This window comes from Equus quagga, chromosome 11 (assembly GCF_021613505.1).
Source record: "Equus quagga isolate Etosha38 chromosome 11, UCLA_HA_Equagga_1.0, whole genome shotgun sequence".
Lineage (NCBI taxonomy): Eukaryota > Metazoa > Chordata > Mammalia > Perissodactyla > Equidae > Equus > Equus quagga.
The window spans coordinates 53,131,300-53,153,639 of NC_060277.1; the positions used below are offsets into that span (position 1 = coordinate 53,131,300).

Here is a 22,340-nt window from a genome sequence, read left to right on the forward strand (position 1 = left end):
AATGAATGGGAGAAGTCGGCGCAGAAACGGCTGTCGTGAGCCAGCTGGGACATGCGTAAGGCCTGAGCCAGAGTTTGAGGACAGCAGAGTTAGGAAGCCAAGTGTGGATTCCATAAAAGTTAAAAATAAACAATGAACCTATGAATTCCTCTATATAAATGAAAATGCATAAATCCAATATCCAAAAGGGGTCCTATTTATAGTGAGGCTCTGTGGCTGCTGTGCCAACCTGTCCCCAAAAGCGTTCCTTCCAGTCTGCGGAGTGGGGGAGAGGACAGCCGCGAGCAGGCAGGGAGGAAGGGGCAGGGGCGGGGCGCTTCCTCACGCATGGCTGGGGGCCTGGCTTAGTTATTTCGCCAAAGGCAAAGGGTAGCTTCGCCAATTGTAACAGCAAGTGCTTGATGATGGGACCTTGACCATCTTCCACCTGCTTAATCCAAAACAAGCAGCACCATCCCCTGCCACATAACACGTCAATGGACGAAAGCTGGTCCCCGCCCCAAGGAACCTGAATGTGGCCAGAGAGGGACACCTTAGAATGATGCTAGAATCCAAACTACGCCTTTTTCATTCAAAAAGACTTTCTAATGAGCACTTTTGGATATGCCACACGTTGTTGTGAAGGCCTGTGAGTCTGGGGATCACTAAGGAGTGGTCCCATAATGAAGACAGCACTGAGTTTCCCTTGAAATCCCATTTCGTTGAGGCCTGGAGCCTGAACAGAAGAGAGAGCGTGGGGGAGATTATTGTAGGGAACCCCAGCCCCGCGGGGCTCGTCTCAGGCAGCGAGGCAGCCTGTGGTGGTGGGTGGTGGTGCGGGCTGAACAGCTGCAGCAGCCGCAGAGACAACCAGCACCGTTCAAGAAACAATTACCACAACCCTTGTTAGAGACAGAGAGGAAGCCTTTATTCAAGGGGGACCATCTCGACGGCTGCAGCGGGGAGAGGGGTGACCTCCATTCCAAATACAGCAGGGGCAAGTGGAAGCTTATAGGCAAGCAGCAGGGTGGGCTCAGGAGATGGAAAAGTTCTAAGACAAAACTTCAGGGTCGGGGTGGGGGATTCTGGCTAAACTGGTCTCACAGGATTCGTTTGGAAGGCAGGTCAGAGCAATCAGACATCCCCGCAGGGGATGAGGAACCCACTTAGATATCGAGGGTGATCAGATTTGGAGGATAGGGGATTCTAACTAGCCCAGCTTAGCCGGAATCTTGCTACAACTGCACAAGGAAGAGACAGACACGGAAGTCCAAAAGCCGAGGCTGAGCTGACACTTCAGAGGAGTCTGAGCAGAGTTTGGTCGAGGAAGTCTTTGTCAACACTGGAGCTGGAGGGGACACCAGCCACACAGGTGTAGGTGGCAGTAGTCGGAGCTGCCATTGGAGGGTGGTGGCTGCCGAGGAGAGGGAGGTGGCCACCCCAGAACCAGCGGGGATCAGGGAACCACTCAGACACAGACCCGCAAACACTCCCACCCTCATTCTCACGTCAGTCACAGCTCCTCGTCCCTGTTCACAGCTTGCTGCAAACCAGGCAGAGACGACCCAAAAACCCAAACTACTCACAACCATTGCTTCTGAACAGAGTCAAATTCTGACTTCTACGAATCTGCATGTCTTAGAAAATTTCTTGAACCTGAAATTTAAAACGCTGTTCTAAAAAACCTATACAGTTATAGTAAAGTGTTTCTAGCATCAGTTCTCCTGTATAATATTAGTTTGGGAAAATATGTGCAAAATTAGTACTTTGACTATAGAAGAAAAGGGAGTCTAGATTTGAAAACAAATTAAGGGAAAAGATGTAGATGGTTTTCAACAGTTTTCTTCCTTGTAATCTAGAATATGACAGCTACTTGTTTCTAGTTTTTCAGCGTGACCAGCTGATCCAGATTTTCTCCTTTTGGTGTATATTTGAGTGTAAGCTGTCATGGTGATTGACAGGCGAGCTGATTAGAATGTTCAACCAGCCAGTGCAGCCCACTGCTCGCGCTGCCTCTCAGGTCCTGGACCCCGAATGAAGATGATGACTTCCAGTTCCTGGAGAATAAGGACTCCAATTCCAATTTACACAGCCCCTGGCTCCATCACTGGCACGGTCTTTCCTCACATGTAATGATTGGACGGATGCCCAGCAATACCCATTCCTCGGCAGGTAGTAAGGGAGGTCTGAGGGGTGCGGATAATCAAAACCTCAGATAATGCCAGAAAGTCAGTTAAACAAATACAGGAAAGCTCCCTGACTAAGGTTGGATCTTGAGAATATTTGCTTGACCTCATTGGTGCTGTTCCAATCTGTCAAGAAAACTCTCCTTGAAAGAGAATTAAAAGGGGAAATCTTTAGAGAGAAAAGGGGCGGCTGCTGGAAATGCTGCATGTCAGGAATGAATACCTAGCTTGTTGATGGGCGAGAAGCCCAAGAATCTGTCCTTGGAAAATGGAGAAGGCATCTTATCACTTTAACCTTTTCCCAGCCAGGATGGCCAAATACAGCAAAACTGAGCTCCTGGTGTCTTACCCCTTTCCCACTTCTTGGGAAACACAGGGGCTCAGAACGAGGCTACACAACCCTGGAGTGTCTCCCGCCCCGCCTCACCGCCCACCTTCCCCAAGGCTGGGAGCCGCCAGCTGTACTCCCCCTCTCCCCCAGCCCTTATCAGAGAATAACTCTCAAAATAGGAAAAACACAATTGTCACACAAATAGATAGTGAGCATGTCAAAGTTTTATTTAACTCATTAATAAGGGAATTGTTAGGGTGACAAATCTGGTTGAAAGAGGATATGCAAACAGGGATTTTATATGGCCAGAGAAAAGAAAGAATGACGAAATGAGAGGGTTAAGCGAAATACAAAACAGAAAACACCATCACTGTATCTTACGCATTTCTATACGACAACTTCTAATTCTGTAGAGTTCTATAATGCCATAATCGACAGTAAATGGTAAGTCAAACAAAACTACTACCTTCTAGGGGTCAGCAAAGTGTTTCTTAAAGGGCCAGATGGTAAATATTTTAGGCTTTGCAAACCAAAAGGTAAAATCGAGGATATTATGTAGGTGCTTACATAACTATTTAAAAACCTAAAATCCGTTGCCTGCAGGCTGTAAAAGGCAGGCGGCGCGGGCTGACCCCAGGGGATCCCTAACCCCCAGGCGCGATTGTTAGGGCTCCTGCGTGACTCGGAAGGCCACGCGCTCAGCTTCCCTCCCTATGTCCCAACGTTGAATGATTGCTCTTAAACTATAGAAGATTTCCCAGCGTCTTGCTCCTCCGGCCCTTATCTCTACCGTTACAGAACAGTTAGACAAGTAGATGACACTGCAGCCATGGTTTGGGTCTCTGTTCATTCATACCTTCAGGAAGCACTTCGGCAGTATCTGCCGCGGGTCAGGCACAGTTACAGGCACCAGGACCCAGAGGTCCGTGGAGGCCATCTGTGCACTCAGGGAACTAAGTGCGCACCGGGAGAAAGAGACACGTATAGGAAAAGCTATAGAGTCAGCCAAATACTATAATCAGAATATGCACAGAAATGCTGCGGAGCACAGAGAGCAAGTAATTCCAGAGGCTCAGGGTGTCATGGCAGGCTCCCCAGACAGAGGGCGACATTGAGTACGGGATGCCTTGGTGTACGATGGTGGTGGGCCCAGGCAGAGGAGGGAGGGGCTGTTCCAGAAAGGGCAGGAGGAAAAGGCAGGCATTTCTGGGCGGCCGGGGTACCTATTCCATCTCGATAGCAGCTTGGGCACTGGTGAAGTTCGCGCACTCCACGTCAGCGGCCTGCGGTTCACGGATTTCGATCCCAGGCGCAGACCTAGCACTGCTCGTCAAGCCATGCTGTAACGGTGTCCCACATAAAACAGGAAGATTGGCAACAGATGTTAGCTCAGCCACAATCTTCCTCAAGGAAAAAAGAGGAAGACTGGCAACAGATATTAACTCAGGGCTGATCTTCCTCAGACAAAAAAACAGTAGGGAGGGAGGGGAGCTCGGCCTGGAAGGAAGGGAGAGCCTGGCTGTCCGCGAGCCCTGTTCAATGTCTGCATCCACTTTGGCGTCCTACTTTTCTTTTCCTTTTTATTTTTTATGTCTTATGGTCTTTTAGAGTTAAACTTTAATACAATTTTGTAAACCTCAAAAAGACTTCAAACTAAGTACTAAACAGTCCTTATTCTCAAGATTATAAAAATAAAAAGCTTATTCATGAAATATTGCATATTTGGAAAATATTTAGTAAACATATATAAATAGTTACAAAAGGTACATACATTAATTCATTTTTAAAAATTTTAATGCAAAAAATAAAGGAAAAATTAGTAAGCTATCTTAAGGATATAATATTACTCCAAAAGAAATGTTTTTGGGGAAACAAATTTTACGAACACGGACATCAGGCGAGTTGCCCTCCAGCCCGTGCAGTAAGTGTCTAGAGGCCAGGGAAAGGCCGATGCCAAAAGTGTACATTTGGGAAACCTCAGCTGAAGCCAGCGAACAGGGAAAAAAACGTCCCTGGGCCATGTGTGTGTCGGGCGGGAGGAAAAGAGAGCTGCGATCCGAACGCTGAGAAACCCCTGCACTGAATGGGAAAGTAGAAGGACGGCCAGTGAAGGGAGCGAGGAGAGGATGACGCCGCAGAGGCTGGAAGGGAGGAGAGCGGGAGAGACAGGGCAGCCATTTCAGCTGCTTTGAGTGAACAGCGGATGGAGGTCAGTTAAGTTGACAGTTCAGAGTCATTAGAACCCTCTGCAAAAGCAATCCAGTGGAGAGGCGAGGGCAGAGGGCAGATTTTAGTGAGGCTGGGGTGAAATGGAAAGTGAGACAGTCAACCTGCACCGTTCACCTGTCTCAGAAGCGGGAGCAAGGCTCCAACCCTCCCCCAGAGACTGGGAGATAGGGGCGCCCTCTTCCTCCACGGTTACGTTTCAAAGGACGGCTCCCAGGTCCTGGGGAAAACAGTCCTGAGTGGTAACGCTGGCAAGAAGATTTACATCTCACAGGGGCAGAAAATGAATTTACAATTACAAGTTTTCTAAACCAACTTCCCTAAGAAAAGGGAAGTCAGGGGCCTCTGGAAGAAGCCCGTGGGAAGCTGGGCCAAGCTGAGGCGCAGGCTTCTTGGTCAGAGGATTTCGCATTTCTCTTCTATGCCCTGGTTTTCTTACATTTACAGGCAATGCCCAGCCAGACCAATTATTTAGTTCCATTTGCAAAATTTGAAGCAAAACCCAATCAAGTCTTTTTCTTTCTTTCTTTCTTTCTTTTTTGACCTAATGTGAGGATGGAAAAGCAGTTTGTGGTAGTAGAGCTGGGAGGGGAAACATCACTTCCTGACTACTTTGGGACGGAAGAGAAGAGCGAACGTGAAGGATCCCCCGGTTTCGCGGGCGCCGCCCTGCAGAGGCGCGGAGCCGGGAGAAGCCGCGCGGTGGCTACGGCGTGTGCTTTGCCGTTCACGTTTTGAAAACTCCCTGAATAAACGAATCTGTGATATGAAAGCATAAACCAATGTTAGAACTATCTGTGACTTATCAACTGAAAACCAAACATCACACTTGCTCAGTATTCCGCCAGCAGCCCCAACTACCAGAGGCATCTTTCGATTCAGCCGCTATGAGAATTCTTCAGAGGCACGTGGGGCTTTCATGACAGTTAGCTGTGCAGGTTGAAGATTTCAAAAATGCAAAACTACATATAACTTATTCTCTCCTTGAATTCCTAAGAAGCCTCCTCAAAAATGGGCTGACCTCAAGGCCGGTATATGTTAAACACTGAGTCACTTACAGTCAGCCATCCAGGACGCTTCCAACCAGAATGTGGACCAACAAAGTCACTTTTCTCTGGAAAGTGCATAATTTCTAAGACTCCCATTTAGTCACCAGCTCTGGAAAGGCGGTAGATGTCATTCATCACAATAATGACAATAAAGACAATAAGAGCTACTATTAGTTGAGATGATTTTAATCTTTATAGCTCACTACCACAGTAGGCATCCCTTCCCCCCATTGCCCAGTTGGAGACACTGTGTCTCAGAGGAGCGTGAGGAACTTCCAGTACTGGCCACACAGCCGCCAAGGGCTGTGGCCGGCACTCACGGGCAGCCGTGTGCTTCCCTCCGCTCTCCCCACTGCCTCTTTCAAAGGAGTCCTGTCACCCTCCCACTGGGGAGACAGAGGCTGTTTAATCTACTTAGTGGAATTAATCCTGAATGAACTATTAGGCTCTACATTTCACCAAATGAAATTTCCTATAACAATTTGTCATATTCTTAGAATGTCAAAAAAAAGCTCAATCTCAGGAACAAAAGTCCCAAACTTTCAGATGTCCCCTTTATATGTACTGTTGGCTCTGCTAGGAGTGTCCCTTCCCAGCGGGGACAGCCACAGGAATCCTCCTTCCAGAAGGCTCTCCCCAGCCTCTGCTCTCTCCTTTTGTCCCCCTTCTCACCTCCTGTGTCCCCGGCTCTGTCTCCTGGGGTGACACTGCTGCTGCCCTGGGGCTCCTGGGACGCCACCACTAGGGGCTTTCGGTTACCGCCTGCTTCCACAAGAGCACCCCATAGCGGCTGGACTGCAGATGCCTCTCACCCCTCTCCAGACTGTCATCCCGGGCTGTGATCCCACACCCAGGCCACCCCATGGAGCCTCCTTAAGCTACTCCCGGAGCCCTTCATCCAAGCCCTCAATGCAAACACTCCACACAAGCCAGGGCCTCAGCCCAGCTGCATGGCCACCTCCCACTGCCCTGCTGTCAAACTCTCCCTCCACCAGTGATCCTGGAACACTCAGGCCCTGACGCCAGTGCACCCAAAACACCTCAGTTTGGCAGATGCAGTAATGGCTGAGAGCAGAGATAATCCTTCAGCCTCTCATCCAGGCCAGGGTGTGTGTGGGCACTCACACAGCCGCAGGAAAGCATCGTGGACAGCCTGCTCTGAATAGTTCCCGGGGGGGTGCTCTTGTGCATGGTGAGGAATTGAAATGAAGCCCAAAGTTTCCCACACTGCGTGCCCCTGTAAACCAGAAAGCGCTCCCATCAATAACTTCCAGTTCCACAGTGCGCATTGAGCCCCAGCTGGGTGCACGGTGCTGTGCTGTGTGCTGTTTATCATTAAATAATTACTCTCACTCTAATCCCGTCCTACAGCGATAAACCAAAAGCAAAATATTTTTGGCCAATAATAAAATAACAATGAAATATTAACTTAAATGTAGATTTTTTTTAAGTCATTTTAACCGCTGAATTGCCTCAACAGTTCTGGAGGCCTGTGCCAACATGTCCAGCTAACCCTCCTGCTGTCTTTGTTCCTGTCGGACACCTAGAATGGGAGACCGAGGGACATTAGTGATCACCCGGTTTAAACACTCCATTTTATAGAAGGGAAAAACGAGACGTCAAGACGCTAACCTGCATTCCCAAGGCCGCAGACAGCTGCTGGGGGCCAGTCCTCAGGGCCCAGCGCGCCTTCCTGGAGCGTCAGCGTTGACAGCAGGATGAGCAAGGTCACTGCCTCCGCAGGTGCAGCCAATCCCCGAATGTTCTCCGGATTTGGGAACATGATCCCGCTGGGCCTGTGCGGAGGGTGAGGTCCCTGCGGTATGTCTCAGACGAACCCTCAGTAGAGGCAATAAGCACCACGCAGGGTATGAAAGTGATGGTCTCGCATTGAGAAGGGAACAGATTACCAGGACTGCATTCGGATTTCTGGGCTCTAGGCCCTTTTGTCTTCATGAATATCAATTTTAAAAAATATTAATATTAACTGGTAAAAATATTTTTACAACTGCGTTGGTATAGAAACAAATATAATCCAGTTGGATTATATTAATTTTTTCTTCTAATTTTAAAGAATTTAGAACATGTTCCTGAGCCCCTGAGAGTGGCGAGCCCTGAGGCTGTGTGTCCTGTGCCCAGCCCATTACCATTGACTGGGACGAGTGAGAACGTCCCTCCCTGATGCCCCAAGCAAAGGAACGGGCCCTCCCGTCCTCCTCGCGAAAGAGCGGGACGGCAGAGGCTCGGTGACGAGCGCGGGTGGGGAGGGAGGTGGCACGTGGCGGGCTCCCCACGTGCACCCCCCGGCGGGCGGCTCGGTCACGCGGAGCGCAGGGCGCAGGGGGCGCCTCCCTCTGAACTGCGGAGCCCCAGCTCTGCCTCTTGGAAACGGGTGGAGATGATCCAGGAGTTTCCGCCACATCCCGTGGCAATCGCGGAGCAACGACGGCTCTATCCGCGGCCCCTGGAGCGCTTCGGCCAGCCCCGCCAGCCCCTTCCAGGCCTCGCCGCCCTGCACCGGCGCGCAGCGCACTCGGGTGCGAAGGAGACAGTCAGATCTAGCTCTCAAATTTCACCCCCGAAGTCCGTTCCTATTTCTTTTGCTTTTGAGCGCCATCTAGTGAACACAAGGTTTCATAGCATTGAAATGAGAAAACGTCCGCAAAGACGCATTCGGCCCCCAGGCCAGGCCAGCCCAGCGGAAGCCTGAGTTCCAGCCAACCTGAGCGGAAATCCCGACCTAGGACGGGACCCAGTGCAAGGAGGTGCTCCACTTCCTGTCCAACACGTCGGTGCTCAGACAGCACCAGAGAAGGGGATGATGGAATGACAAAGAAGTGATAAAGAAGAAGGCAGAAAAGCAATCAATACACAGCCCCAAGGATGTGAGGCAAGTGACAGGACAGGGTGGGGGTGTTGGAGGGGGTGGCGTCATGAACTGGAGTTGGTGAAACGCAGACCTCAGACCCCCTGAGCCTGGCAGACAGGGAGAGCCTGTTCTCAGGCTGACAAGCGTGAGTACCCTGGGGACCAGAAACAGGAAGTTTGAAAAAGACAGTCAGGAACCATCAGGGACCTATGACCTCCGTGAATTTATGAACTTCTTGATGATCAGGACCATAATCTTCTTAACTCTAACTGTAAAATGCCTCAAAGCGTACCCTGCAGGCAGGGGACATTCATTTAAATACTTTTTGATCACATGATGGAGAGCAAGAGAAAGCCTTCCTCAGCCAGCCAGTTGGGAGTGCTTCTAAGGACCTTTGAAATGCATACTGAAGACACATAAGCAAATCCAAAGGAGAAACTGATACAGAAAATGAGCTTCCATTGGAACTAGCAGAATGATACAAATGTTTCCAAGCCCCACAGGGCAGCTCACTTACTTCAAGCCATGTTCACTGCTGTCGCGTTTGAACAACAGAAACAAATGCGGAGCCACTGTAGCATCAGCCTGTACTTTCTAGAAGGAACCTTCTGCCTCCTGCAGGAGTGGTGCCAGATGATGGTTCTGAGCTTGGGTTTAGTTGGGAGAGCCCTCCTTCAAAGAAAAGCATTCCTGGAAGTCTGATGTGGGAACTGATGAGAGAGGAGATGCTGGCGTGGTCCGGCCTCCTGCGCACTCTCTCATCCCCTATTGGCCCCTTGGAGCCCTGAAGTGTCTCCTGGAAATCCCATATTTGCAAACTACTAGAATGCTGTCAAAAGTGAACATTGTAAACAGGAATACAGATATTAATCTTGGGTCATACTTACTAGCTAAAACGGACTTTAATTTTTCCACATACGAAAATGAGGTCAGCAATATCCACTTTGGATGCTTGTTGTGAATATTAATGAAGACATGTTTACAGTGTCAAAAACAAAATGGCCCTCAATAAATGTGAGTTCCCTGTTTGTGTAAATAATTGTCATTGAGCTCCTGGTGAAGCTGGAGGTTCAGGCTCATGATCCCTGGGCCAAGTCAGGGACAAGGCCTGAAACAGAATGACCTTAATGCTCTGACTATGGCCTGAATCCACACGGGAAGCTGAGGGCTAGGCCAGGAGCTCTGGGTGCCAGGATGAACCTGGATTTTTCCCACCAGCTGCAAACTAGCAGCTACTGACACCACTCGACTCACTATCCAAGTGCCCTGGGTTGCCTCTACAGAGAGATTGTCAAGTTTGCTCTACAGAAGAGCTGTCCAAACGGGTCAAGGACAGAAAATTAAGTCATTTTTCCAGCAGGCAATTGTAGTAAGCCCAAAGGAGGCCCCAGACCATACTAGGTCTTTGGTGGGTGCGGTACAGACTCATGGAGAAACCCACCATAGAAATAATCTATTTAAAGGGGATTTAAGCAAATCCAAAAAGATAAGGCAATTACAGACCAATTAGTCTATACAGCAAGCATGAGGACTTCACCTCCTCAAATCCATATGCATCTTGATTATGACTTGAAAACATTCCTCTAGAAAATGGCATCCAGTTGTTCTCTTCCTCATTGACTGTTGATCTCCAGTCTCCTTGTCCTCCCTCTTTTCAAGCTACAGAGCATGTTTAGAACAGAACATTTTAGGTTGTTGCTACATAATGTTTATATTATTAATCTTGACCAAATCAAGGGCAAGGAATGGGAAGTGCAGATTCATTTGTTTTGTGCAAATCCCTGGGGCTGTGTTAAGGAAAAGGCAAACCATTGTATGGCCTACCCGTGAACGAGTCCATCCTTCTAAGGAGAAATGTCTTTAGCATATGACAAACAAACAAAATGACAACAACATAGGGAAAGTTTCGCTTGAGAAATTTCTACTATTAAACTTCGCTCCTCACAGAGCCAATCTCTTCTCTTCCGAGACGCTTCGTCCCCAGAATCCGCTCACACTCTGTCCTCAGTCTTTACCTAAAGCCCAAAGTTGTAGGTGTGATATGTAAGTGAGGAGGGTCGTCAGCATACCTAGGGAGAATATTTTTAAGTAGTAGAGGAGCGGAAGCAGTTGCTTCGCACATTAACGTTGCAAGTTTGGTCTCTCCTGTTCTGACTCCAGTCGGCAGCAGTGCCCTGGCTGGCCACAGCCGGCGGCGCCCTGGGCTCTGCCTTTCCCTGGAACCGCCCGCACAGTCCAAGGACGCGGGAGGGAGTCAGAGGACTTGAGCCCAGACAGGCGTGATCTTGGTAACGCAGCTTCACTGAGTCTCTCACCTCCCCCTCTGCAAAGAGAGCAACTCAGTCGAGAAAGTCTCTAAAATACCTTCTAGCTCTAAAATTCTATCTGAATTGTAAAATTTTATATATGGATAAAATAAAAATCTAAAGCAATTAGTTGGTCTAGAATTCTTAGTGCTGATGATTTTGAAAGGTCAAGTGGCTATTTGTTGAATGAATAGATGCTGTGCACAGCGAATAGAAACTGCGGTCGGCGCTGTGAAGTCTCCACATCGTCTCTGTAGGCTGGTCCTGAGTCAGTACTGTGGGGAAAGCAAGGACTCCATGAGCTAGGTGCATTTGTTCTTCAAATATACCCAAATTTGGATGAATTCATTTCTCCAGTGTTGCCTTCTTGTGTTCTGTTCAGACTACACGTGGCTGGGCTGAAGGAAGTTATGGTAAAACAGAAATATCTCCTTAACGGGAAACTCCTTTGGTTATCACACATTTCCCATTCCTCTTCAGAGGGGCAGCATCAGTGCATTCAGTCCGCTTTCCAAGTTAAACTGACTTCTCCACTGCAGAGAGGGAGATGGAGCCTCTGACTCCTGCCTCCTGGCTGCTGTTTTCAAGACCGCAGTCCGGAGTGTAAACCAGCTGACAGCTGTTGTATATCAAACCAGGCCCTGGACCTGAGTCAGCTGGGTTGTCAGGGGAAATCTGAGTTACCTTCTAAACAGTGACAAGGATCCCTTGACATGTCCAGCTTCAGGGGCTGCGAGGCAGAGCGAGCTGGTTCATATTAGCCTGGTCGTCCAGGAGGGCCCCTCCAGCTGCAGAGATGTACAACTTCACACGGAGTCTGTGGCGGGTGTACCTTGCTGGGAGAACCAAAAACAGGTTTTCAAGGACCTGCTCTGGCCCCAGCCTGGGCTGGGCCCACTCATCTCCCTCACTCTGGCTTTTCCCACCACAAGAGGTGCGGGATCAGGACAGCAAACCTCAGGACCAGTGGCCTTCTGCCCGCCAGCTGTGCCCCAGTGGCCCATGCACACAGTCCGTGGTCGTAACTTCCACGAAGCTGCAACTGTGTTCTCCGCTTGAAGAGCCGCAATAGACATTAGCTTATTAATAACCCCAGGGCAGTTAAAAGTACAAAGAGAATGGGTGAGGTTGACAAGAGAGAAAGGGAGAAAGAACAAGGGAAAAAGAAAGAAACCTGTTACGTTGGTTTCACTTGCTTTTTTAAAAAACATTGTGTAGCCAGCAAACCTTATTATAAAACTTACTGAGTCTTGCTGAATTAGGGCTCTGCAGATGTTCCCAGTTGGGAAATACTGGATCAGATGATTACTGAAATAAGCCAAATTCTGAAAATTCTGAGTTCTATTTACAAGCCTTCTAAAGCACAATTCGGTTAATACCCACCCCCCCCCCCCCCCCCCCATTTCTGCCGTGATTCCCACCTGCCTGAAAAGTCCCAATTCCTTAGCATGGCATTCCAGACCTACCAGAGTCTGGCCTTCACTTACCTCTCCAGGCCCAGTTCCCTTCCTTCCTGGCCACGAGTCGCGGCTTCCCCTGCTCTCTCTTCATCCGTCTGTTGCTTTCCCGCCTCTGTGCCTGTGCTCTGGGTCCAGTCGGAAGGCCTTTCGTAGTCCCCGCACATACAAACGCAACCCACCTGAAATACTCAGTTCGGACAATCCGCTCCGTGGTGATCTCTGCTCTAACTTATATTTAGAGCTTGTATTTAGAGCTCTTATAGCAGACGAGGTACTGGGCTCCTTGTATAGAAGAATCTGGGTACATTTCTCTTGATTTATAATCCACTTTACGAAGAATTTGAGACAATCATACAGAATTCAGAATAGAGTAGAAGAGAACAATTAATGACCAAAGAAGACCCAGATACCAGAGGTCTATTTGATTTTCCAAAGGAAGGAATCTCTAACGTTAGGGTCTTAGGAATTAGCCAGGGAATAAGAGAAAAATGTTTTTTAAATCAGGAAGTCATGCTGAGTCTTCAGAATTGTCCACATAAATAACTGTCTACTATTTTATAAGGTACCTCTGATCTTAAAAATATATGTTTACACTTCATCTCTGCAAAAAATGTCTACCTTTAAAAAAACTAATAGACAAAAAAATCTTAGTTCTCCAATGCACTGGGTATCAAAATGTGCTCTGCAGATCAGCTGCATGCGTGCCACCTGGGACCTCCCCGGAAATAAATTCTCAGTCCCCATCCCATACCTCCTGCATCAAAAACTCTGAAGATGGGACCAGGAATCTCTGTTTTAACAAGGCCCCCAGATGATTCTGACGCCCAACAAAGTTTATGCATAATTATATTTGGAGCTAAATGTTATCACCCCTGTCTATAAACTCACTCTTCAAGGCACAGAGATATGTGGTTCCATTTTCACTCCAGCCCCTTATCACTGCTGTACAACTCACTCCAAAATGGGGTGATGGCAAAATACTTGGTCTCTGGCCTCTGACTTTTGCCAGTCCTGCTGCTCAGGCGCCATCATTCGTTAAATCTTCTCCCTCTCTTACAGCTGATCAAGCAGACCCCTGCAAATTCCTGGCCTGCGGAGAATCCGCGCAGTGTGTGAGGAATGAGCAAACCGAGGAAGCCGAGTGTCGCTGCCGACGGGGCTGCGAGGGCCAGGGGCGCCTGGACGGCGGGGACGCGGGCCTCTGCGCCCCTGGAGAGGAATGTGAGCTCCCTGCAGGTGGGTCGGGCACACTAACGTTGTGGCCCCACGAATTTGTTACTCATGTTTCTCAGAAACCTACCGCTGGAATGACTTCACAAGGGCCTTTAAACCCACGGTTCCCAAACTTCAGGGCGAATCAGAATCTCCCAGAAAAGCACTGTTAGAACACACATGGCTGGGCCTGCTGGGCGCAGTTTCTGCTTCAGCTTGTCTGGGTGGGGCACAGAGAAGGCTGCTGCCAAGGACCACACTTTGAGAACCACTGCTCTAAGCCTTTCTGCAGTATTTTTTTTAAGATAAATAAGGGAAGAAAAAAGATCCTGTGTCAGCTTTAAGACAGAAAACCACACGGTCTATTACCTTAATGTGCAGGTGTGTGCAGTGTGTGAGTGTGTGTGTGTGTGTGTGTGTGTATGATATTTGGTTTTTTCCCTGTTTGCAAACGTAATTGCCTTCCTCATAAGAAAGCTGGAAAATATAGAAAATTATGAGGCAGAAGATAAAATCATGTGGAATTCATCACATTAACTGCTATTATCTTTTGGTGTACATGTTTATATAGAATGTTTATATAGACTTTTCTAAAGCAAATTGGAATTAGACTGGCTTCTTGTTTTTAGTCAGTTTTTTACTTAGAACATTCCCTCATGCCATTAAATAATTTCTGTAGTATCATTTTTAATGATTACATAGTAGTCCATTCTATAGTTGTTATAAGTCTAATCAATCCTTCATTTCCAAAAGATAGATTAAGAGATGCTCCATAGGAGGGGGAGAGGAGGCGAGATATAACGGGCCTTCTAGTCACAAACCAGACTTTAAGGTGTAGGCGGCTTTAGGAATAAACAGGGAACATGAAGTTTCCTAATTCTTCTCCAAGTCCTGTGACATCCAGATGGGCCACACTGTGGCCTCCGCCTCTGCAGGCTTCTGTGAGCCTGTCCTCTTTCTAGTCACGGGCTTCCCATCTCACACACCTGGACATTTCCTCAGTGTTGATCACCTCAGACCCATGTCTTCATTAGACCATCCTGGGTTTTTTTACTGTCCTCTTACTCATTCTAGTGGCCATAGTCTCTAATTTCCCACCAAGGGGACTTGTAGCCATCTGCTTCCATACCCAATCAACAAGAAACAAGAGAGATTTAACCTTTCCCTTGATGAAACATACCTTGTTCCTTTAAAGTATTAACACTTTAAAGACAACTATCCTATGGTTGTTAAGAAGCAATATTCTGGAGTCAAATTGTTATTAAGATTTAGGTTTAGCAATCTACTGAGTGATCTTGCACAAATTACTTAACTTCTCTAAACCTTAATTTCCTCATTGGAGAATGAGACTAATAAAACCCACTTGGCTGGGTTACTGCAAGGGGTATTTGAAATTGCGTTTAGAAAGCATCTTTACAAAAAACATAAAGCACAGAGTATTCATTCAGGTAATGAGGATTATGACAATGCTGTCAATTTTCTCCAAATTAATCTCAATTAAAATGCTGACAGGATTCCTTATGGAATTTGACATTCTGGTTCTAAAGTTCCTCTGGGAATGAAAATGTGCAGGAGAAAATCTTGAAGTACGATGATGAGGAGGTTGCTCTGTAAGAAGCAATATGTAAAGTAATTCTGTTTATAACACTAAGATAGACAATAGGTTAACAGAACAAATATAAGCCCCAAACAGACCCTTATGTACTAGAGAATTTATTTTAACAGGCATTTCAAATCAGTAAGGAAAATATGGACTGGTCCACAATGATTAGAGTACAATTGGCCTCTATTTAGAAAAAAATAAAGTTAGTTCCTTACTACACACAAATCAATTCTACGTCAAAGAGCCAAACCTAAAATCAAAACTATGATAGTACAAGGACAAACACTTTTTAGAATATTTCTATAATCTTGGGCTAAAAAACCTCCCCTAATTAAGATCTCATCCCAGAAGACGTTAAGAAGAGGACTGCCACAGGGAAAAGGCACTAGAAGTAAAATTTACCTATAAGCAACAAGGTGGGAGGAAAATATGTACAACTCATCATATATCTTAATCATATATCTTAGAGGATGAACAGCCATATTAATAAGAGCCCCTACACATTAGTAAAAGACAAGCGTGTGAATGTGAAATGAGCAAAGAATACAGAGGTGCAATCCATAGAAGAAATCCAAATGACCAGCAAAACGTAGGAAAAGATGCTCCATCTCACTATAGTCAGGGCAGTCCAAGCTGATGAGCTGTCACTTGTCACTCACAAGTTTGCAAAAGGAGATTGATTCTATCCAGTGTGGGTGACACCAGGGCAAATTTGTCCTGTCAAACATTGCTGGTGGATGTGTAAACTGGAAAACCTTTTTCCAAGAAATATTTGTTAGTATCTATGAAATTTTAAATTTGACTCACTCTACTTCCAGACAACTATTCCTACAAAAATAGTTGCACTTGTGCACTAAGATACATGTACAAAAAAATGTGCACAGCAGGGCCAGCGCTGTGGCCGAGTGGTTAAAGTTCCTCACGCTCCACCTCAGGCCCAGAGTCCATGGGTGTGGATCCCAGGCATGGACCTACTCCACTCATCAGCCATGCTGTGGTGGCATCCCACATACAAGAAATAGAGGAAAATTGGCACAGATGTTAGCTGAGTGCTAATCTTTCTCGCTTAAAAAAAAAAAAATTGTGCACAGCATTATTGCTTTGGATCATGAAGCAACTGTCCAGCCCATCTGTAGGGAATAGTTAAATCATCCATGGGGGGCGTAGTAGTCACTGTGGAGCACAACAGGTAAGGAGAGCAAGAACACAGCTCTACCAGAGCTGCCGTAGAAAAAGGCCAAGACATTTCATTAGATGAGAAAGAGAATTGCAGGATCATAGATTCTGTTTATGAAAGAAGTGGAATTGGGTCCAAGTTTTTTAATAATGACTGTATAATTTAAAAGAAAGGGGGCTGGGGAGGAAGAAACAGTCGATGAGCACGATGAATGAGGAGAAGGGGCTTGCACGTGGCTTTTATGAACAGTAGTGTACGGCATTCGGTTTTTGTTTTCATCAGCCCTATTTGCTGTTTCAGATAGCTGTACAGGCTGTAATCTTAAACAGCTCCCTTTCTTGAGTAAGAAGATCACGTTAATTCCAGGTTGCCCTCCCTGAGATCAACAGAGCAAGGCACAGGGTGATCTGGAAAAGAACGGCTCTCGCCAAGTCGGGTGTTCTACTCCGTCCACCTCTGCCTGCCTCTGGGGGCCAGGATGGACCTGTGGTGTTCACATTCACGGGAATCCGATACTCCTCACACCAGTTCAGTTCAGCATTTTGAGTCACCATGTTAGACGCCGGGCAGTAGATAGGAAGGAAGGAAGACAGGAAGGAAGGAAAGAAGGAAGGAGAGAAAGATACTCAATTTCTTTTTGAGAATAAGAGAAAAATCCCCACACCACCTCAATTCTGCCCTTTCCAATTCCTTGATTAAAGATTCCGTTTTAAATGTTAAATATGAAGGCCTGATCTCCTCAGCAGGCGGACAAACCCCGTTGCCCCCACGAGCTGCTTCCGGCAGCCTCTCAGTGGAGAAGAACCCTGTGTGCACAGTGTTGAGAGTCCCTCAGGCCCCGACACCGGCAAGCCCTGGCGTCAGTCACTTCTGTTCCTCACACAATGCCATTCGTGTGACTCTGACAACTTACCTATATGAGGATCAGATGGCAAGACCTTACCAACCATAGATTAAGACAATGATTAAGATTAGAGGCTTTAACGTGAAACCTGAATTCCAATTCGAGCTCCATCCCTAACTAGTTGTGCCTTGAGCAACATTTCCCCCTGTAAGCCTCAAATTCCTCACCTATATAATAGAGATAATAGGAGTGAATCATGGGATTAGGTCAGCACTGTCTTCGCTGCCCCTCAGTGTCAACTGCTAGCCCAGTGGCAGTGGAGCCGTCTGGTGGTCAACAAAGGGGAGCATGGGAGGAACCCCTGCGAGTGCCTCTCAGTCCCGGAAACCAGACCCAGATGCATATCAGCTGAGAACACTAAGTGGTGTAACTTTAAAAACAACATGTAAACTCGGCTGCATTGTTGTTATTCTCCCTAAAAGTGAAGAGACAGGAAAATCACGTTGAGGGCAGGTGCCCTGAGGTGCTGAGTGCGCTGACACACAATGAGCTTTTGGAATTGGGGCAGTTCTCTTCATTCTGCCAAGTCATTGCCGTTCATTATACTTTCACCTCTTCCTTCTGTTCGGTTCTCCTCCACTCAGTATTTAGGAATACACTCCACACATTTTTCATTTCCCTCAATTTTAGGTGTTCTATATACCAAATCAGCTGTACTAGGAACTTAGCAAAATTCTCCCAAGAATAAACAAAATTTCGTTTTCAAAGCTCCCTTTTTTGGTTTAATGAGTTTGATTTTTATTAATCACAATTATCATTATACATACACAGTAAATGCAAATCTAGATCTAACAGAATAAATTATTCATGACTTTTCCTCTTCAGATCTAAAAATTTTCCTTTAGTTCTTTAACTTGGGTCTAATGTGTTCTGTGTGACATTATTTATAATAATGGAAACTGTTTACAAATATAGGGGCCAGATTAAGTAAATGATGGTACCAAGTGACATTTATGAGGAGTTTTAATAGTACGGAAGTACTTGTTTTAACCACAGCAAGGTCACAGTTTTACTCGTGCTACACCTCAGGTGTTTGGGGGGGGAGGGGGGCGCTCGTTTTGTTCCTCTAGAAGCTGCTCCTAACTCCTTTTTGAGCCCTTTCTCCACTGGATGGGAAGGTGGGCGCGGTGGGTAGGGCGAGGGATGGGTGGACCAAGAGAGCTGAGACAGGGAACGGTTGGAGTTTACTATGGTCCAACCCGGTTTCTAAAGTTGTATCTGATTAATAGTTTGAGCAGTCACTTTCAGCAGCTCACTCCCTTGGAACATGTAGTCAGGCTCAGAGATCCTCTCCTTTCCGTTCTCTTCTCCAAGGTGGTATCCGCAGGTCCAGCAAGTGAGGAGGGTGGCTCTCCCTGTCTCACTACGTCCTTTGGAAAGTTTCCATTCCCATGTTCCCCTCACCTGCGATCTCTCAGTTCTGATTCCAGACATCTGCCCGACCCCCAGCAGTCTCAGAGCCTCCAAATCACGGAACCAGGGCAAGCAGGAACCAAAAATGCTACGTTAGCTGGTGGCAGGAGGAACAAGGGACTTACTACTTAACCTCCTCCAACTACTCCTCTCTCCTCTGCCCTCTTCCCATGAAGCAGTGAGACCGGGATGTTATTTTCCCTCCTTCCCATAGTGAAACCCTGCTTCCCCTTTTCCCTGGAATTATAATGGACAGAATGTTGGAAGAAAGAAAACAGTTGACTGATAAGGGAGCATATATCGGAAGGTATCTCCCAAATATTACACCTTCGTATATTATACCAGATATTTTTCAGCAACCACAACTCAGAAGTTGACTTTAAAAATAACTTGACTTCTTGAGAGATGAACTGATCACTTATCTCTCCCATGAGCTTTGTTCAATCCTCCTGAGACCACTGCTTAAGAAACAGTGAGCCAACTGGAAGGCAAAACTCAGGGGGGACGCAGAGAGCATACTTCCTCCAGCCCCAACAGAAGGCACCTGCAAAAATACGCTATCCATTTTTACTTGTCATAATAATTTTAAAACTAAAATAATAGAAAGTTGTAGTTGCTATTAATGTTGATAAGCCCAGGCAACAGGAAGTCTTGCTTTTGCTTTATTCTTCAGGTCACCAGATCACTCTAAAAATCAAGCATAATGAAACTAGCTAAAAACTAGTGCTATATGAGCAAAATAACAAGGTAAAGATCATATTTTTATATGTCAGTTTTAATTACTGAGTTTGAATTTTGGAGGAAATTAAAAACGTTTCTGGGCCTTACTCTTGTTTTAAATAGAGATAAGTAAAAACACTTTTCCTATATTTGCCAGGCTTTTTAATTTAGTATTTTGAGAGAGAAAAGGGCGTTTCCTGCTGCAGAAAGGATTGAGACAGAAGTCTGGCATTAACTGAAATGTATAAACAAAACAATAAAATAACAGAAGCAATCCAAGTATTTTATAATATTCCTAACCTTTTCTTGTAAAAATATACATGTGATTTATCAAATGCATTTCAACAAGGTTGAAATTGTCATAATAATAATTTATATTACTGGAACTGAATAACTTTATATTCTTGTAAAATATCTTCTTTTGATTTCAAATAATCAGCTAAAGCAAAAATATGTAGGGGGCCGGCCCCGTGGCAGAGTGGTTAAGTTCGCATGCTCTGCTTCAGCGGCCTGGGGTTTCACTGGTTCGGATCCTGGGTGTGGACATGGCACCACTCATCGGGCCATGCTGAGGCAGCGTCCCTCATGCCACAACTAGAAGGACCCACAACTAAACATATACAACTATGTACCGGGGGGCTTTGGGGAGAAAAAGGAAAAATGAAATCTTTAAAAAAAAATGTAGAACATGATTTGTGAACAATGAGTAACTTCAAAAATTCCTAAAAGCTCATCCTCAGATAAATGTTCCTTCCAGTGTCCTAGATGTCTCTTTTAAAATACTCATCCAATCACTTCATTTGACTAAAATAATTTTATTTTACAAAGGAAAATAACTTATCTAGAACCAGGTTAAATATAGCCTACAAATAGATTTTTAAATAACTTTTGGAAAAATATACCTAGTTTCAAAAATTATACCTAAAAATTTTAATGGTAAAAAATGAGTGAAAATCAGCCAGTGTCCACTCTACCTGAGATCTAGAGGGTTGGATGGAAACAAATACGTTAAAGCTGGCAGTTGAAACAAGTCATTACAGTCAATCTACAATCAAGAAGGGTACGGAGGCAATCACACCAAATGCCAATCATAATTTCTTGTATCCAAGTGCTCACTGAGAATAACGTGTGCCATTTTGATTTCCTGAAACAAAGAAAACTGAAGACAGAAAAAGTTCATACGCAGGCCATAAAATAACAATGGGACACAGGATCAACAAAATGCCCAGATGAAGTAAACACCAACTACATCCTGAAGTGCCAGGTAGAATTAAGGACCACATGCCAAATGAAGAAGCGACATGGGACAATGATGTCTGCTATGGCTGGAAGGGAACATGGTGCCACCTCTGCTTCAGGAGACGGTGCAGCCTGAGAATCTAAATAGGTTTAAGAAGAAATAGAATACATTCCTAGTAGGTTATAAAGTTAAGAATATTTGGGGGGGCATCTCTAATCTTTCAAAGAAGATATCCTAAATGGCAAACATACTCTCTCATCCCCCAGCAGAGGTAATATTGGAATGAACCATTGTTTTGACCTTGGGTAGCATTTTTTAAGCCCTTAAAACTATTTTTCTTCCAGGTAACCAGGAAAAGAAATTCTGAATTACAGACTGTAGGATATGAAGAATTTAACCATTAAGATTGGGAAGGAAATTAAAAACTGAAAATGTACAAATTATCATTTAATCTATCTCAAGAGAGATGGCTTGCTTTCTCAAGAAATATTGTATCCACTCCGTCAAAACCCTGAAAACATAGGCAGGGATATTCACTGGTCATGGGAATCCAGGCATATAGTCAACACTGAGAACCAGCACACGCCACATTTCCAGTAGAGAAGAGCTGGATACTTGATGACTGGTAAATTCTGAAGAAAATGATGCTTATATAATCAAAATCGAAAACACCATCAGTGAAACATATTTGGCTATTCCTGGATGACAGTCAAGGTGATGGTAAACCAGATTTGTTTCCAGCTGCCCTTAAAATATTGCTCACAGATCATTTACAACATGTGTAACTTACTTATTGTTTTGGGAGGAGGGGGTGAACAATATCCTGAGAAGCAAAGCTCGTGTTATATGTTACATAAAGGTTGACTGATTACACAAAGAGATGCAGGCCTCTCCAAATGCATGAATGTATAGACAATATACACACATGTATACACGCTCCACACCTCTGTGTCTGTAACACACACACACTCCTTCAGTTCTTAGGCACATTATAAGAAAGTACTGCTTACACAGTAGATCATTTTGTTGCCAATAATTTGACTTGTTCCTTTAAAACAAAAAAGAACTGTGGTTCAGATATACATACCATGGAAAATCTTACTTTTCTTGTTGCTGCGTAAATCTATTGTAAAGGAAGACATCATATTGGGGAAAAAGTGAGGTTGTACTTTGTGACATGACCAATTCTTGTTTTCCACCACAGATGAACTATGTCTTCCTATAATTTAATAAGTTCGTTGACTACTTCTTTACGCTAACTTTGGCATCTAGAGGATAGGCAGACTGGATTCAAGGTAGACCAGTTCAGCCAGTTTTTGATGTGCTACTTAATGAAAAATGAATCTCTCTGTATCTCTTTCAAATGTTCCATTATCAAATTTGCTGTAAAACCTTAATTTCAATAAAATATAAGCACTGTGTTCATAGATTTATAATAAAATTGGGTCTGTGTTTTACTAAATAGTCCCTGGATTTGCTTTATGGATGATAAATGATTTCAAGCATGATTTTAATGCTGCCAAAAGATAGCAAAATATTAAACATTGATGGCAACATTTAAACAGTAAGCTTCAGAAATAAAAACAAAATGTTTCCTGACAAGAGACAGGCTTTTGGGAAGACATACTTCCCCATGGCTACGAACCCTTGAAAATTCATTCACGC

General features: G+C 45.4%; 1 protein-coding gene across 1 annotated transcript in view; it reads left to right on the forward strand.

The window, feature by feature from the left end:
• The window catches only part of IMPG1 (interphotoreceptor matrix proteoglycan 1), a 119,408-nt gene extending 98,311 nt beyond the window's left edge, over positions 1-21,097 (forward strand). The window contains 4 exon segments of the mRNA XM_046676263.1: positions 13,466-13,661; positions 19,389-19,416; positions 19,418-19,462; positions 21,020-21,097. Coding sequence (XP_046532219.1) covers positions 13,466-13,661; positions 19,389-19,416; positions 19,418-19,462; positions 21,020-21,097 — 347 coding nt within the window.
• Positions 21,098-22,340: the final 1,243 nt, after the last annotated feature.